This window comes from Ochlerotatus camptorhynchus, unplaced genomic scaffold (assembly GCF_037179485.1).
Source record: "Ochlerotatus camptorhynchus isolate MF236.1 unplaced genomic scaffold, CSIRO-AGI_Acam_v1.1 ptg000308l, whole genome shotgun sequence".
Classification (NCBI taxonomy): domain Eukaryota; kingdom Metazoa; phylum Arthropoda; class Insecta; order Diptera; family Culicidae; genus Ochlerotatus; species Ochlerotatus camptorhynchus.
Window position 1 is genome coordinate 861,901 of NW_027040796.1, and position 16,646 is coordinate 878,546.

General features: G+C 40.7%; 1 protein-coding gene across 1 annotated transcript; it reads left to right on the forward strand.

The window, feature by feature from the left end:
- The first annotated feature begins 2,182 nt into the window (after nt 1-2,182).
- Nucleotides 2,183-3,224, forward strand: Nup62 (Nucleoporin 62kD). The gene has a single exon (XM_065229181.1). The coding sequence runs from the start codon at nt 2,285-2,287 to the stop codon at nt 3,221-3,223; it is 939 nt and encodes a 312-aa protein (XP_065085253.1). The 5' UTR covers nt 2,183-2,284; the 3' UTR covers nt 3,224.
- The last annotated feature ends 13,422 nt before the right edge of the window (nt 3,225-16,646 follow it).

Sequence of the window (16,646 nt, forward strand, 5' to 3'; positions counted from 1 at the left end):
GCCTGCTGGTTTTTGTCTTTGAGCTATTAAGAATGTGTTATGAAAAAGTATGGATATTTTTTTTTTAATTACAATGCTTGACGATGGATAAGAACAGTAACTGCATTTGTTGCTTCTGAAAAAATCTGTGTAAAAATCAACCAAATTTTGCACACTTTCTCATCGATGTGTATTGTGTACATGCTGTCAAACTCGAAGTCGTGTTTTTCGATTCAACGAAAATGAAGGTGAACCAACGCGAGTTGAGAGAACAAATTCATTCCAAACACCTGGAATTTCCTGACCTGTCGCACCGGCAGTTGGGAAAAATGTTGAACATTCACCATTCAACCGTCTCCAGAGTGTTGAAGCGGTTCCAGGAGCGGTTGACGTTGGACCACGGCAAAGGAGCTGGAAGAAAACCGGGACCGGAGAACAAAAAGACGGAGGGAAAGGTGAAGCGGATGATTAAAGCAAATCCCAACGTCTCAAGCCGTGATTTGGCTAAAAAGATCGGCATGTCGCAGAGCTACGTCCAGAATGCAAAGAAGAGAGCTGGACTACATACATACAAGGTACAGAACTTCCCAAACCGTGATGAGCGGCAACAATCGACGGCTAAAACTCGGGCACGGAAGCTCTACGAGAAGATGCTGACAAAATATGGCTACTGTGTGATGGACGACGAAACGTATATAAAGCAAATTCCGATTTTAAGCAAATTCCGGGGTTGGAGTTTTTCACCGGCAAGAGCAAGTTCGATGTGGACCACAAATTTAAGAAGAAGAAAATGTCGAAGTTCGCCTCCAAATATCTCATTTAGCAGGTCATCTGCTCTTGCGGACTGAGGAGTGAGCCTTTCGTGACAAAGGGCACAGTAAATGGCGAGATCTACAAATCTGAGTGCCTCGAGAAGCGCCTTTTGCCGTTCTTGCAGCAGCACGACGAAGCTCCGCTATTTTGGCCAGATTTGGCATCATGCCACTATTCTAAAAGTGTCCTGGAGTGGTATGAGGCCAATTCTGTCCATTTTGTTCCAAAGGACATGAATCCGCCAAACTGTCCGGATCTGCGCCCGGTGGAGCAGTAGTGGGCAATAATGAAGCGGGAACTTCGGAAGAGCAAGAAGATAGTCAAAGACGAGAAGGACATGTTAAGAAAATGGAAAAAAAAAAAACTGAGAAACTGGTACTGGATGACACTGTAAAGACTTTGATGGAGGGCATCAAGCGAAAATGCATTCAATTTTACACTCAAGGCTCCATCGATTAACTTTTCTTTTGATTTTTGAAGTAAATATATGTATAAAACTACCCTAAAATTTTGGTTTGATTCTAAACATTATAAAAAAAATTGGCATGACATTTTCGGTGTCGCAATAATTTCGTGTTCGCCCTTTAAACACCGTTTAGTGATACCGGATGGTATCGACTTTTAAATCTGTGTTAGGAAAATCGCTTTTTGCAAGCAATTGGTGATCATTTTAATTATCATGGATACCGTTGCACATTCGTGAAATTTTCAATAGTGACATTTTGAAACATGATAAAGTCTTAAATTTAGCAGATGCGTAGACATATTTCTGATCAATTGGTGATAAAATTATTGAAATTTGTCCAGGGGCAGCTGAGTTATAAACGTTCAAAATCTTTCATAATTTTGTTACATGTTCCAATTCCGGTTTTAACAAAGTGTACCCCCATATAGAAATCACAGACGTAATCCTACGTCAAAAAGTTGAGCTAGTTTCTTCGGGACCTTCTGGTCTTGGAGTTACCTCTATGGTTGCACTGTCCAGTTTGGACCGTAGTTCCTCCATTTCCCTGCTGTTCTTCACTGAAAATTTTACGCTTAGAAATGGCGTGCGTCAACAAAGCAGGATGCAGCAAAGTTTGAAGTTCTTTTTTACCCTTAATAAATATAAAAATACACATTTTTTGACTGGTACCACATTCTTAAAATGGGTATTTTTTCACACATTTTAGGATCTCTAAATTTACACATATTTTGATAGGTGCATAAATATAAAATATGTGTAGTTTTTACTCATTTATGTGTGTACGCTAGTTACCGTTTATAGCATTGGAAACGAGGCTCAATAATCGAAGCGTCAGCCGAGGCGTCAACTTTGCCCTTGTGTGTCACCCTGTTTGCATAGCAATGTGTCTGACAACAACTGTCAAACAAACCAAAACTTGAAATCCGTGAATCCGCATCATTTCCTTGCGCTGCTTTTTGTTCATAAAAAATAATAAAATTCGTTCAAAATATAAAGTACCTTTGGTCCCAGCCTTTTGTCAATAACATGAGCTTTACGTTCGGCGCTCCACCTACCAGCACGGCCCCGTCATTGGGCGCTGCACCGGCACCGTCAACGGCTAGCACGGGTTTCAGTTTCGGTGCAACTACTTTCGCAGCCACTCCAGCGGCAGCGGCAGCAACGACCACCGTATCTTCCGCCGCTGCCTCCGCTGCCCCAACGCCATCGTTCGGTATCAATCTTACTACAGCAGTAGCAGCACCAGCACCGGCAGCGGCCACCACCACCAGTCAGCTAACGATGGGAAGTTTTACGGCTTCTAAGCCAGCTGAGCAGACCCAACCGGCGGTGAACCTAACGACGACCACGCAAACAACACAATCGTCGTCCGTGTCCGGTGCACAGCAGCTGAACTTTTGTCAACTAGAAGAATTCATCAATAAGTGGACTCTGGAGCTGGAGGAGCAGGAAAAACTATTCACGAATCAAGCCACACAGGTCAATGCGTGGGACAATCTTCTTCTGGGTAATGGTGAGAAGATTGTTGCCCTGAACGAAGCCGTTGAGAAGGTCAAGGCAGAACAGGATTCGATGGAGCAGGAGCTTGAATTTATTACCGCTCAGCACACCGAGCTGGAGGAATGCATCATCCCACTGGAGGAGGAACTGTCGAAAATAGTGCAGGTCGACATCGAGCGTGGCCAAACGTACTCAATGGCCGAAACATTGGATTCCCAGCTGAAGCAGATGTCCGAAGATCTCAAGGAAGTGATCGAACATTTGAATGAATCGAACAAGTACACGGATCCCAGCGATCCGCTGGTACAGATTGGAAAGATCCTGAATGCCCACATGAACTCACTGCAGTGGATTGAGTCTTCGACGTCGGGGATCACGAATCGGTTGGAGGAAATTGGCAAAATGCACGATGCATTAAGGAAGGATAACGAGCGGTCATTCCGGTTGACTTACTACGACAATTGAATGTTATTGTGTCGTTATATTCATCAATAAAAGTTATTATGTAAAATTAAATTCTTTTGGTTTTTGTCGCTGCATTACATTCCATAGTTTCCTTTGCGAGTATCCCAGGAGTTCTGGTGGAGTCGCTTTTTACGTGGTACGTATTAAACGACTTTCTCGAAAACGGTTATAAGTTATAACTTAACGACTTAATTCCTATCACATTATCCATTTTTGGCGAAAAGTTATCAAATGACGTACTTGAAAAGAATCAGTTGTGTAAATTTGAAAATGTGATATTTGGCTCAGAAATTTTCATAAAGCTCTCAGCAAATTAGTTTCGTGATGCCATTTGGAATTATCCTCGGAATTCAATTAAAATAATTATCAGAATTCCGTTGGAATTGTACCCTCTAAATTCGATTCCCTTGGTATTTTTCACGGATCCTGGGATCCTCTTCACAATACCTTGGTGTTATCCCATTCTATTTTTTTCTCGATTTTTTTGTTTCACATTAATTCTAAAATCTTCACTAAATTTATTATTTGCCGGCGCCGGTGGTGTAGTGGTAAGCGTGACTGCTTTCTAACACCCCGATGGGTCTGGGTTCAATCCCAGCCGAGGTCGGTGGGATTTTTCTGAGGCATAAAAATCTCTGGTCACGTCTTCCTTCGGAAGGGAAGTAAAGCCGTTGGTCCCGGCCCATGTGTGTTGAATGGGTGCGATATCCTGCGCAGGTGTGGAAGCTGCCTTCCTGCACATTCGATTGCCGTCAATGGATGGCAATCGATGTCCGTCGGTGATTGGCACTAGATTGCGGAACAGAGACCGACGTTAAATAAAGGAAAGAAAAAAAAAAAAAAAAAAAAAAAAAACTAAATTTATTCGTAAAAAAGTTTAAAAAATTTTAATGGTTAAAAAAAGATCGTCGGAATTCACGGGATTTATCTCGGTGGCTTCGAATTATCGGCTTTTTCCTGGTTTTCGCAATTTCCCGATTCACTGGTCACCCTGAAATATAGTGACTATACTTCCTGTCTTGACCGCATCTGTTCAAGTTGGTGTGTGGAGAGAACTTTCAATATGTATATTTATTTAATTCATATTCATAAAATCAGAAATGAGGGCTACAGAATGTTGAAACATTTTTTAATTTTAGGTACCTATGGGTAAGAGGGGCATAATGAGCATCCCACACTCCAGTCCCAAACCTACACACTTAGATTTTTTACAGGAATCAGTATTTTTTACTGGGTTTTTGAATTACTGAAAAACTCAGTTAAAATTCAAATGACCGTTATTCGTAAAGATTCGTTGAAATCGACAAATTTGATTTTTCATCGTTAAACAAGGTGAACAGAAGTAAGTCTTTAAATTTTCGCAAAACATTTTCTTAACTTTGAATTTATCACATATTTTTTAAATTTTACCGAACAGTTCCGCAATTCAAAAACTCGTTAAAAATCGAGGTAAAAAATACTGACTGGATAAGAATGTATGATTGTTCGAAACAAATTAACTGGTAGTAGGTCCAATATGACCATTGCAATGATTAATGATCAATTCATTTATTTCGAACCATACAAAATCCTTGGCTAAATCACAGGTAGCTCAATATGCCCCTCCTTCCCCTACTAGATTTTATTTTATTTTCGCTGCAATTTGGCGTACAAATTTCCATAAAATTATCTGCAAATTAGTTTCGTGATGCCCTTTGGAATTATCCTCGGAATTCACTGGGGGTGAGACACATTTAAATCTTAATTTAAGATTGTTGGAAAATCTCATCTCTTGCATCTAAATCCATCCACTAGCATCGCTCTCCACCTTTTTGCAAGGAATTTTCAAAATCTTCATCAATCTTCTTTCTATCTATATCTATATAGGGTAGAGAACTACTTAGGCCTAATCGCCCATTTTGGGCCTATCGAGCAGAAAGCTTTAAATAAATCCATGATTTCAGATTTAACAAGTCAAATATGCGTCAATTTAAAAGTATCGTAGTTGGTAGTACCGCCACCTGAGGCACGCATAGTCAATTCCCTTGCGTTTGACGTTTACACACTACCGCCATCTGTAGGGTTCTTGGTGAAATACATTCATAATTTTAAGCAAGCACACCTTATACATTAATCTTGTGAGAGGATCCTTGGTGATGGAGGGCTGATTGGATGGTGTAGTGAATGGGATGAGGATTATAAGAAAAACTCATCTGATTAGAATCATTGATCAGCTTTCACTGTCTTGATTGATTGCAAATGATGTGGATCAATGCGTAATAATATTTAACGCAAATAACATTGTGAAAAGAAAGCAATAATGTTGTTCAGTGCATATTGTTGATTTTCTATCGGTGGATGCACAGCTCTATAAACAGTACACGCGATATATTAAAACGGAACGATATATTAAAACGGATTTAGCCTGGAGAGAGTTGGACTGAGGATGTACCGGTATTCTGTTGGCAATTGTTGAGACGGTTGCACGTGTTTCTGAAATCGTGCTCGGTCACTACAGATGGGAGAGTGAAGAAGACTGCGAGGGAGAAAGGAGTTGGAAATTAACTGGAAAAGAAAGGATTAGTTTTGTCTGCGGGATCGAGGAGTTTGAGAAGGCAAAACCCTATATTCTGGCGACGAGGATTAAGCGGATGATTGAAAGTAAGTATAATTAAAAAAAAAGTAATTCAAATACTTCTATTTTGCGAAATTTGAGTATGGAAAGAGAGCTGAGGCTGGATCGCATGCGGAAAGTTGTTCTTTGAAAAAAGATGGTGGACACGTGCATTAGAACGACTGTTCAAGAAGAAAAAAAAAACAAATTTTTTCTGCGTTCATCTGGCATGAGAAGAGGATTTGACTGTGACGGGATGCCGGTTGATGGCCTTAATGGCTGGATGTGATTTGACTGTGGCGGGTTGCCGGTCGAAGGCCTGAATGGCTTGATGTGTTTGACCGTGGCGGGTTGCCGGTCGATGCTAAATATGTTTTGACCGTGGCGGGTTGCCGGTCGATGGTCAGAGCCAGAATGGCTTGATGTGTTTGACCGTGGCGGGTTGCCGGTCGAGGTTAAATGTGCTTTGACCGTGGCGGGTTGCCGGTCGAAGGCTGAATGGCTTGATGTGTCTGACCGTGGCGGGTTGCCGGTCGAGGCTAAATGTGTTTTGACCGTGGCGGGTGGCCGGTCGAAGACCTGATTGGCTAAATGTGTTATGACCGTGGCGGGTTGCCGGTTGAAGGCCTAAATGGCAAACTTGTTGCGGCCGTTGGAAAATAGAAAATGTTCATGGGAAGCGGGAATGATGATGAAATTTCGAGTAGAGATACAGTAGACGTTTTTTTTTTTTAATATTTGCAGATGGATGAAATTCGTGCTTTGCCCATGTTCAAATGCGAGCAGATCGAGAGTGGAAGGTTAGCTAAGGAATGGCAAGAGTGGAAAGGCGCTTTAGAATGCTATTTTGATTCATACCAAATCACAGATCAAAAGTTAATGCGTGCTAAAATGCTTCATTTGGGTGGACCTCAGTTGCAGAAAGTTTTCAGGAGTCTCGAAGGAACTGAAGATTTTCCCGTCGTCTTGTTCATAAAACCGTGGTACAGTAAAGCAGTGGAACGACTGGATGCGTTTTTTAAGCCGCGTAGACAGGACGTTCTAGAGAGACATAAACTCCGAAACATGAAGCAGGGCATTAACGAACGATTCTCACAGTTCATCCTACGCTTACGTCAGCAGCTCGCCGATTGTGGACTGGAGAAGTTTTCCCAAGAAGTACGTGCAGCAGTTGAAGAGATGATGTTAACTGATGTCATCGTGGAAGGGTGTTTGTCGCAAGAGCTTCGACGTAGAATCTTACAGAAGGATCAGTCTCTCGTCGACATCGAAGCCTTGGGAGCATCGCTGGAGAGTGTTCGGTCTCAAGAGAAGGAAATAAGTGCCGGATCATCGCGCCTGGAACCAGGATCATTTGAAGTACGTAAAATTCAGAAATTTGACTCAAACAAACTGGCTGGAAACAAGGAACGGATCCTCGGTAGATTCCACGACAACGCGATTTTTAAAGGAGGTAATTCAAAGATCTGTTTTTCCTGTGGCCAGCGGGGACACATATCGAAGGACTTGTCTTGCCCGGCAAAAGGGAAAATGTGTCGCCGCTGTGAGCGGCCTGGCCATTTTGAGAAAGTGTGCCGCAAACGTCCAAGAGAGTACAGATCTTCAAATCATACTGGTAAAGTCCAAACTATTGACTCAGTCCCGGAGGGAGAAAGTATTGCTGTCAATAAAACTGAACCGTCATCGGAGACACAGGATAAGAAGGTGTACTATACGTTTCATCTCGGAAACAGTTGCAACGTGATTGACTGTGCTATCGGTGGCGTAGAAATGAAAATGTTCGTCGATTCTGGGTCCGACGTTAATCTGACACTGCAGATTCGTGGAAAATGTTGAAATCCAAAAATGTTGTCGTGCAACATAGCCAGAAGGGCAGTAGTAAAATATTGAAGGCTTATGGCAGCCAAAATCCATTGAAAATCCTGGGAATCTTCATTGCCACCATTGTCGTTGGTGGATGAAAGGTTCAGGCCGAATTTTTCGTTGTTAACGACCAACGAAACCTTCTTGGAGATACAACGTCGAAAGAACTTGGTGTCCTCAAAGTCGGGTTGGACATTAACCGTATTGCTTATGAAAACCACCTGAATTTTGTAGTTTTCCCAAAGATTAAGGACGTTCTGATTCATATTCAGATGGATCCGGAAGCTGTTCCGATTTTCCAACCACTTCGTCGTATTCCTATTCCACTTGAAGATGCCGTGAATAAGAAATTGGATGATCTATTAGAAAAAGACATCATTGAGAAGAAGACCGGGCCGGCAACTTGGGTTTCCCCCTTGGTCGTGGCGAACAAGGCTAATAGTGAAATCAGGCTATGTGTTGACCTCCGTCGGGTAAATCAAGCAGTAATCCGCGAGCGACATCCGATGCCAGTAATAGAAGACATATTGGCTAAAGTTGGCAGAGGTAGTATATGGAGTACTCTTGACGTCAAAGATGCTTTTTTCTTATTGGAATTGGATGAAGCCTCCAGAGACATCGTGACTTTTATATCACACCGAGGGCTATATAGATTCAAGCGTTTGCCATTCGGCCTTGTTTCTGCACCGGAAATCTTCCAGCGGACTATGGATGAGATTCTTGCTGACTGCGATGGGGCATATTGGTATCTTGACGACGTGGGTGTCGAGGGACGTACCATTGATGAGCATGACTGCCGTTTGAACAAGGTATAAATTTTTCGATGATTTCTTTATTTTATTTTTTTTATTGAATTTAAATAAATTTTCTACGATACTAAGGTTTAAACATGTTATTTTTTGTGTTTTTTTTTTAATAATTTGTAATATTGTAGATACTTCAACGGTTCGAAGATAGAGGTGTCTTATTAAATTGGAACAAGTGCAAATTTCGAGTAACTGAGTTCGATTTTCTGGGATACAGAATATCTCATCGAGGAATTCAACCTTCTGTTGCAAAGATGGATGCGTTTTCAAATTTTCGCCGACCCGTTAATGATAGCGAAGTAAGAAGCTTCTTAGGTCTTGCTAACTACATGGGGAAGTTTATACCCAACTTGGCTACCCTGGACGAGCCACTTCGAAATTTAACTCAGAAGGGTATCAAGTTTCAATGGGGTGAGAAAGAAGAGAAAGCGTTCGAAGAGATTAAAATGCATCTCTCCAAAGCAGGTAGTCTGGGATTTTATAAGCCTGAAGAAGATACATCCGTTGTTGCAGATGCCAGCCCATACGCACTGGGAGCGGTTCTTATACAAACAAACAAACTTGGAGAGTCCCGGGTTATTTGTTTCGCCTCGAAATCGCTAACAGATACCGAGCGCAGATATTGCCAAACGGAAAAAGAGGCATTAGCGCTTGTTTGGAGTGTTGAACGTTTTCAAACCTACTTGATCGGAAGGGAGTTCAATTTACTTACTGACTGTATGGCGCTGACGTTCCTGTTCTCGCATACCTCACGTCCTTGTGCCCGTATCGAACGATGGGTGCTGCGCTTGCAGGGTTTTCGGTATACCGTGATGTTCATCTCTGGTAAAGAGAATCTTGCCCATGTTTTCTCCCGACTTTCCACAGAAGTGGCAAGACCGTTTGATGAGGCGGAAGAGTTAACAATCAGTGAGATCGCTATCGCTACTGTTACGATAGCAGCTCTAAAATGGGACGAGATTGCGGAAGCTAGTAGGCTGGATCCAGAAATCCAGCAAGTGGTTGACTCTCTTGAGTCTGGAATAGTTGACGAACTTCCGTTATCTTTCCGAATGATTCACAATGAGCTCTGCCAGGTGAATAATGTCCTGTTGAGAATTGACCGCATTATTGTGCCTCAAAATCTCCAGAGACGAGTTCTTGAACTCGCACATGAAGGACATCCAGGAGTAAGGATAATAAAAGGATATTTGAGATCATGCGATGGTGGCCTAAGATCGACCAACATGTGGAGAAATTTGTACGAAATTGTCGCGGGTGCTCGTTGGTAGCAGCTCCGAATCCCCCAGAACCAATGACTAGAAAGGAACTTCCATCACGGCCATGGGAGCAAATTGCTATTGATTTTCTAGGCCCTCTGCCGGATGGTGAAAATCTGTTAGTTTGTGTAGACTACTACAGCAGATACGTGGAGATTGTCGAGATGACAGATATTTCAACCAAAGCAACCATCGATGAACTTCTGATCGTTTTCTTCCGGTATGGAGTACCGCTATCATTGCGCGCAGATAACGGTCCACAACTGTGTTCGGATGAATTTAAAATGTTCTGCGATGAATATGGAATCCAGCTGGTAAACACAATCCCGTATTGGCCTCAAATGAACGGGGAAGTTGAACGACAAAACCGGTCAATATTGAAACGACTGAAAAAAGCGCAGGAGCTTGGTCAAGATTGGCGCAAAGAATTACGTCAGTACCTGCTTATGTATCATGCCGCTAACCACACAACTACTGGGAAGCCACCATCCGAGTTGATGTTTGGGCGTCGCCTACGAACAAAGCTTCCTAGTGTACCATCAGTGGAAATTGAAGACGGAGAGATAAGGGATCGGGACAGAGTCGAGAAAGAGAAGGGAAAGCAATACGCTGACATCAGAAGGAAAGCAAAACCAAGTGAAATTCAAGTTGGTGATCAGGTTTTAGTGAAGCAGGCTAGAAAGAAAAACAAACTCAGTACTGATTTTTCACCAGAGCAGTTTGAGGTAGTCCAGAAAAAAGGAACGACGTTAGATTGCTGTCATCTTCCAGTGGAAAACAAATCAGAAGAAGCGCAGCGCATCTTAAAGTCATTCCAAGTTATCTTGTTTTACATTCTGATGCAGATGAAGATTCAGCCCCATCGATTGGAGAAACTGTACCTATTAAGGAGAAAGAAACCCATTGTGAAGATGTAAGTACTGATGAAACGGAAGGACCTACAAGATCTAAGAGAGCTAGAACAGAATCGAAGCTCTTAAAGGACTATGTAACTTATTGATAAGGATGTTTTATGCGATTCTATTTAAAGAAAGGGTGGGGTGTAGGGTTCTTGGTGAAATACCTTCATAATTTTAAGCAAGTACACCTTATACATTAATCTTGTGAGAGTCTTGAACTCGCTATACCTGCGAATACGGATCCTTGGTGATGGAGGGCTGATTGGATGGGAGAGTGAAGAAGACTGCGAGGGAGAAAGGAGTTGGAAATTATCTGGGAAAGAAAGGATTAGTTTTGTCTGCGGGATCGAGAAGTTTGAGAAGGCAAAACCCTATACCATCTGTTCAACGTACTGCCCACCACAGTATACTCAACAGATGGCGGTAATGATTTAGCGACGATGTTTTACAAAAGAAATATTCAATGTGTTATGTCTGTTTGTCTGTGCTAAAACGATTTTAATTTCATCGTCGTCAAATTTTGCTTAACACCGTTTCAATCTTGGTCAAACATCCCTGAAGACTCCGCAATTTTCCTGAAGTTTTCGGAACATTCCTGAAATGCACTTATGAATATTCCATAATTCCTCGAAATTCCTTAAAAGTTCTTGTAATTTTCCTGAAATTAAGGGCTGTTTAGGAGTTCTCTGGTCATCCTCGAAGTGCTTGGAACTTCCCTGATTATAATAAGACTACCGGAATATCTCTTATCATTTTTGAAGGTCTCTGGACTTTCTTGAAGATTATGAAATCTCGTAAGTGCTCTCACAATTTTCTTGAATTTATTGTAACATCATTGAAGTTCTCTGATCTTCTCGATTTTTTTTTTAATTTTTAAAAGTTATCGACTCTGCCATTAAGAAGCATAGAACTTCCCATAAAATGTTCTAATGTTCATGCAACTTCCCTTACGTTTCCTAAATTTGCATGAGCCCCTCAGGACATTGCTGAAGTTTTCGGAAATTGCCTGAGTTTCTCGGAACTCCTTTATAATTTCAGCAATTTCATTAATTAATTGATCTGTCCTGATGTTCTCTGAGTTTCACTAAAGTTCCTGAAAACCATTAAATTTCCCTGAAGTTCTTTGGACATGTGAAGTTTCCAAAATATGTATGATGTTTCCTAAAGTTCACTGGAGTTCGCTGGACTTTTCTGAAATTCTCGGGTTTTCAAAATGTATATAATTTATCGAAACTTACACAAAAGTCGGGACTTTTCTGAAGTTAAAGAACTTCCTAAATGTGCCTGCAGCTAGTGTGGATCCGCAATAAAAATCCGATATCATCCTTGAAGTTCCGGGAAAGTTGAAAAAACTGGCGGGAGAAGATGAAAGAATCATTCGAGCGAAGGCTGAAGAAGCTTCCAAAGTAAGGTGGAAGAAAATTCCAGGGAAAGTTGGATGAAACTTCAGGAAGTTAATGTTTAAAAAATATTTCTCGATTCCCTAGGAATTACCGGAAAGAGCCATCGACTATAAGGCTGTCCACGAGACAGGTTGCGATCAGCTGAATTTTTTGTTTACCAAGAACTTTTGACAGATCACAGTAGAACTGACAGTTCACTCTCATATGAATTTCTGCTTTGTTTATGTTTACATTCAGCACCATTAACACCAGATCACTCACACACTCTTGATTTCTAGATGTCACTTCCACTGAGAAACGTCTCTTGGATCACCTTATTTCTCGATTGATAGGTGGCCAAAAACGGTGAGGAAATGCAAACATTAGTCGATAGATTATCAAGCATAAGGCATCTTTAGAGATGATTGTTTAGAATTTTGAAGGCTCAAAAAATATGAGGTATTCAAAAAGATACAAGTCTCTCACAAAAAATTTCTCCGAAATTCGAGCGCGGACAGGCAATAATAATTATGATTATTTAAAAAAAAGGTATAAATCGGTATACAATCTTAAAAATCGGTAACCCGAGGAGGAACCCTATCTATATTTCGGTAACTAGTTTGGAAATCGGTATAAATACCGATAAATCGGTATATCTGGCAACGCTGCTTCCGATTGCGTTTGCATTCGCCAGCGTTGACAAATATCTTCCTACGTTATAAAATGGGAAAGTAAGATGGAATGTAAAACAAATGTTTGTCCAATGAACAATAGAAAATTGTCCATTAATTATTGAAAAATATCCAAGTTAAGACCTGAAAATCGCAATAATAAAATCAAGATTACCCGTTAATTCTAAAATATATAGAAGTGATGATGATGATGATGATGATGGTCCCACCTCTTACCTCTACAAAGGTTTGAGCTGGACGATTTATCTTTAAGATAATTGAATATGACATTTTAACCAGGTTGGCAAACAAAATCGAACTGGTTTCAGTTACAGATATAAATTCCCTCTAGAGTTTACAGTTGCTTCACAGCGATATAAATGTGGAAAAGCTCAGGCGTCCACCTCTTAGTTCGCCTTTTTGTCTACCTAAAATATTCATAAGTATTACAAGCAATCAAGAGTTAATGAACAATCAACAAAGCATCCTATTACACTGGCAACCCCGCAATCTGATGCTATCATAATTTTCAGCAATGTCAGGAATGCTCACGAACCCCTAACATTTGCCAGAAAACTTACTACTAACTCAAGGTATCTTTCAAATAAGCTTCAAAATTGCATTTTTTTATCAAATGTTAAATTCAGTCCTCTATATCCGTAATACGCGCGCGAGGCTCAAACCTTTGTAGACTACTTTTTTTTTAAATTAATCTACTATAAAATCAAATATTAAAAATCCATCATCACCCTCGTGGCGAACAGAAATAGTTTTTGCAGTGCTACAATAATTATTAAAAAGTCGTTATGACAGCTATCCATATAAAATAATCCGTTAGAGATAATTTCGTCAAGATACATAATTTGTCAATTCATAAAAAAAATCACTGGATAACTGTTCAAAAGACAGTTTTAACGTGTGAAATGCAGTATCTTTTAAATTCTGAAAGTGTTGCTAAACGTTTGATATGTCTAGGCATCGAATTGAAAACATTTATTCCTTTATAATATAATGAATTTTGTGAAGCACAAGTCAAGAAATGTGGTGTTCTTATTTCAACCGCGTTTCTAGTATTATATCTATGAAAGTCACTTCCTCTTTCAATTCGATCACACAAATATCGAGGCAGCAAACCGTTAACTGCTTTAAAAATGAACACCATAGTCAAATATACAATTCTTTGCTTCACCGACAACCATTGTAAGGCGTCTAACATCAAAGTTGAGGAAGTGAATCTATTACATCTCAAAATCAAACGCATTATTTTACTGTGCAAGCGCTGTAATCTCGATATTTGTGTTGCATTGGCCAGAAATAAAATGGAAGGGCAAAAGTCAAGATGAGGAGAGATGATTGATTTGTATAGCTGTATTTTACTGGCAACAGTTAAGATCGTTTTTCAGTCGACCTAGAATTCCATACTTCTTGGCAATTTTCTTGATGACATTGTCAATGTGAGAGTTGAACTTAAGTGTGTCATCAATAATCACGCCAAGATATTTAATCTCCCGAACGCGATCAATAATCTCATCATGAATTACAACAGAGACGTTCTCATTTACTCGATTCCGCGAAATTATCATAAATTTAGTTTTACTTGTATTCAATTTTAACTGCTTATAGAACGCAAATCTTCATTCAAGTGTAAAACGGCATCATCTAAATCCTTAGCTGCAATGAATAACACAGTATCATCTGCAAAAAGATTAATATCACAAAATCGTAAAACACGTCGCAAGTCATTAATATACATAATAAATAACAGGGACCCTAATACACTTCCCTGGGGCACTCCAAGGGTATTCCCCACGGGACTGGAAACAGAATCATTAAAAACAGTCCGTTGAGTTCTGTCAGACAAATAGCTTTCAAACCATTTATATGCAGTACTCGTAATTCCAAAGCGCTTGATTGATCTTAACAATAAGGGCCTAGAAATTGTTTCAAAAGCGCGTTTAAGATCGAAAAAAACAGCAACAATCGTATGTTTACACACTTCCCGATATCCCGATTGTTCTGGTATCAACAAACTATTACCTCTATGCTATTAATATTTAAATACTCCAACAGCTGGCCTTTAACAACAAGTTCTAAAATTTTCTCTAATGTGTGCAACATGTTGATGGGACGAAACTCTTTGGCTTTAATCGTTCCAGCAACTTTTTGAATAGGGACCACTAAGGATTCCTTCCAAATTTGTGGCACATGTCCAGTTTGTAATGATTCATTAATAAGGTCCAGCAAGATGTGGCCAATGACATGAAAGCAATCTTGAATAACTCTAGCATTAACATTATCTACTCCAGCCGATTTTCCTAATGAAAAACAAATAACTCTAAGTTCATCTAATGTGATTGGGTGAAAAACTTCAAATCTAGAGTAACCAACTCAAAATTTTTAAACTTATAGTTAAATATAAAAATCTCTCATATTATTATAGTATTAATAATTCAACAAAATCTCCAGACAAACTTAAACCATTTGCGCGACACTTAATCCTTTAAGCTGGGTTTAGACAAGGCAAGTCAAATGATCAACTTGAATTCAATTGGCTTGAAAAGTTGAGTCTGGTTCAACTTTTTTCAATTCAAGTGAGTTGATCAAGTCAGTTGAATGGCATGGTTTACACGTTCAATTCGCGTTCAAGTCAGTTGAATTCAACTGACTTGATCAATTGACTTGCCCTGTCTAAACCCAACTTTATCGATCTTAATCCATTTTATGCTCATATTCATATTTTGTGGTTATGAATCCATCTGGAGGGTAGCTGTCATGATAACATATATTTGTTTATATAAAACGAAGCAATCTATAGCACACTGAATCCAAGACAAAAATTTTTGCTTCGGTCACCCCATTGAACACCTTTGAAACATTCAAATATTGCAACTATTTTCAAGATTACATCACACATTAGATTATCAATTAATCATCCTGCATTCCATACGGCAGCATGTGTAATCCACCACCCATCAGTACACAACCTAGACAACCAAACGTTGCCCACCGCATGGGAGGTCTCGAAACGACCGGCGGCGGTGGCAAAGCTCGTCCAAAGCATCGAGCAATTTTTCACATTCACACTTTTCCTCGCTTTTTCCTTTTTCCATATTCATTTAAATAATTCTCGTGCGCAAACACCAACCGCTGCTTCACCACGTTAAAAGTCACCCCGTCACTTGCACTAGTAAACATACATCCATACACAGTCAGCAGTACTGTACTTATTAGGCACAATGATTGAGTGGTTCAGGACATTTGCATGGACTCCGATTCCTAGTTCCGAGCGAGTGAAAATCACACGAGTGCTGACCGTTGAACTGACCGGACGCGTTTTCCCCGAGTTCCTTCCGTTATCCAGTGCAGTGGGTGGCAGTGTAACCTGTTAGCCTGCCGGTTAAAATCTACATGTAAAGTGAGGTGGATAGTGGTTCGTGTCCCCCTCGTCATCGCACTACCTGGTGGGGGCAATTATTCGTTCGTTTGCTTGGGGTTCGCCTTCGCCTCCTCAGCCCCAGGCCGCAGTCTTTCCAGATTTGTTATTGTGTGTCCAGCGACGGCGAAGGCTTGCGTGTCCTTGTCCTTAGTGGAACGGTCGGCCATTCTCGCACACGGCACATATCGTCGGGTGGTCATGGATTCCGGCAAAGTGTAGTGCACTGTCAGTCCACCATTCCGTTGCGAGCGACGGTTGATGGAGTAGCGTGGTTGAACAAACTGTTTTTTTAGGAATGAAGTACGGATAATTGCAGCACTCATATTCAGTTTCGATCGGTGTGGCCAGTAGATAGTGAACCCATCAAGGTTGCCGCAGTGGTGCGTTATAGGCGCTTGACTCCCGGTGGGGAACGATGCGTGGAAGTGGTGTTGGATAAATTTTTAACGACAGTAAACCCACGTGAAAGTGTTACGAACAAATCAAGGGCTGGCGATCAATGAGGAAGAAAGCG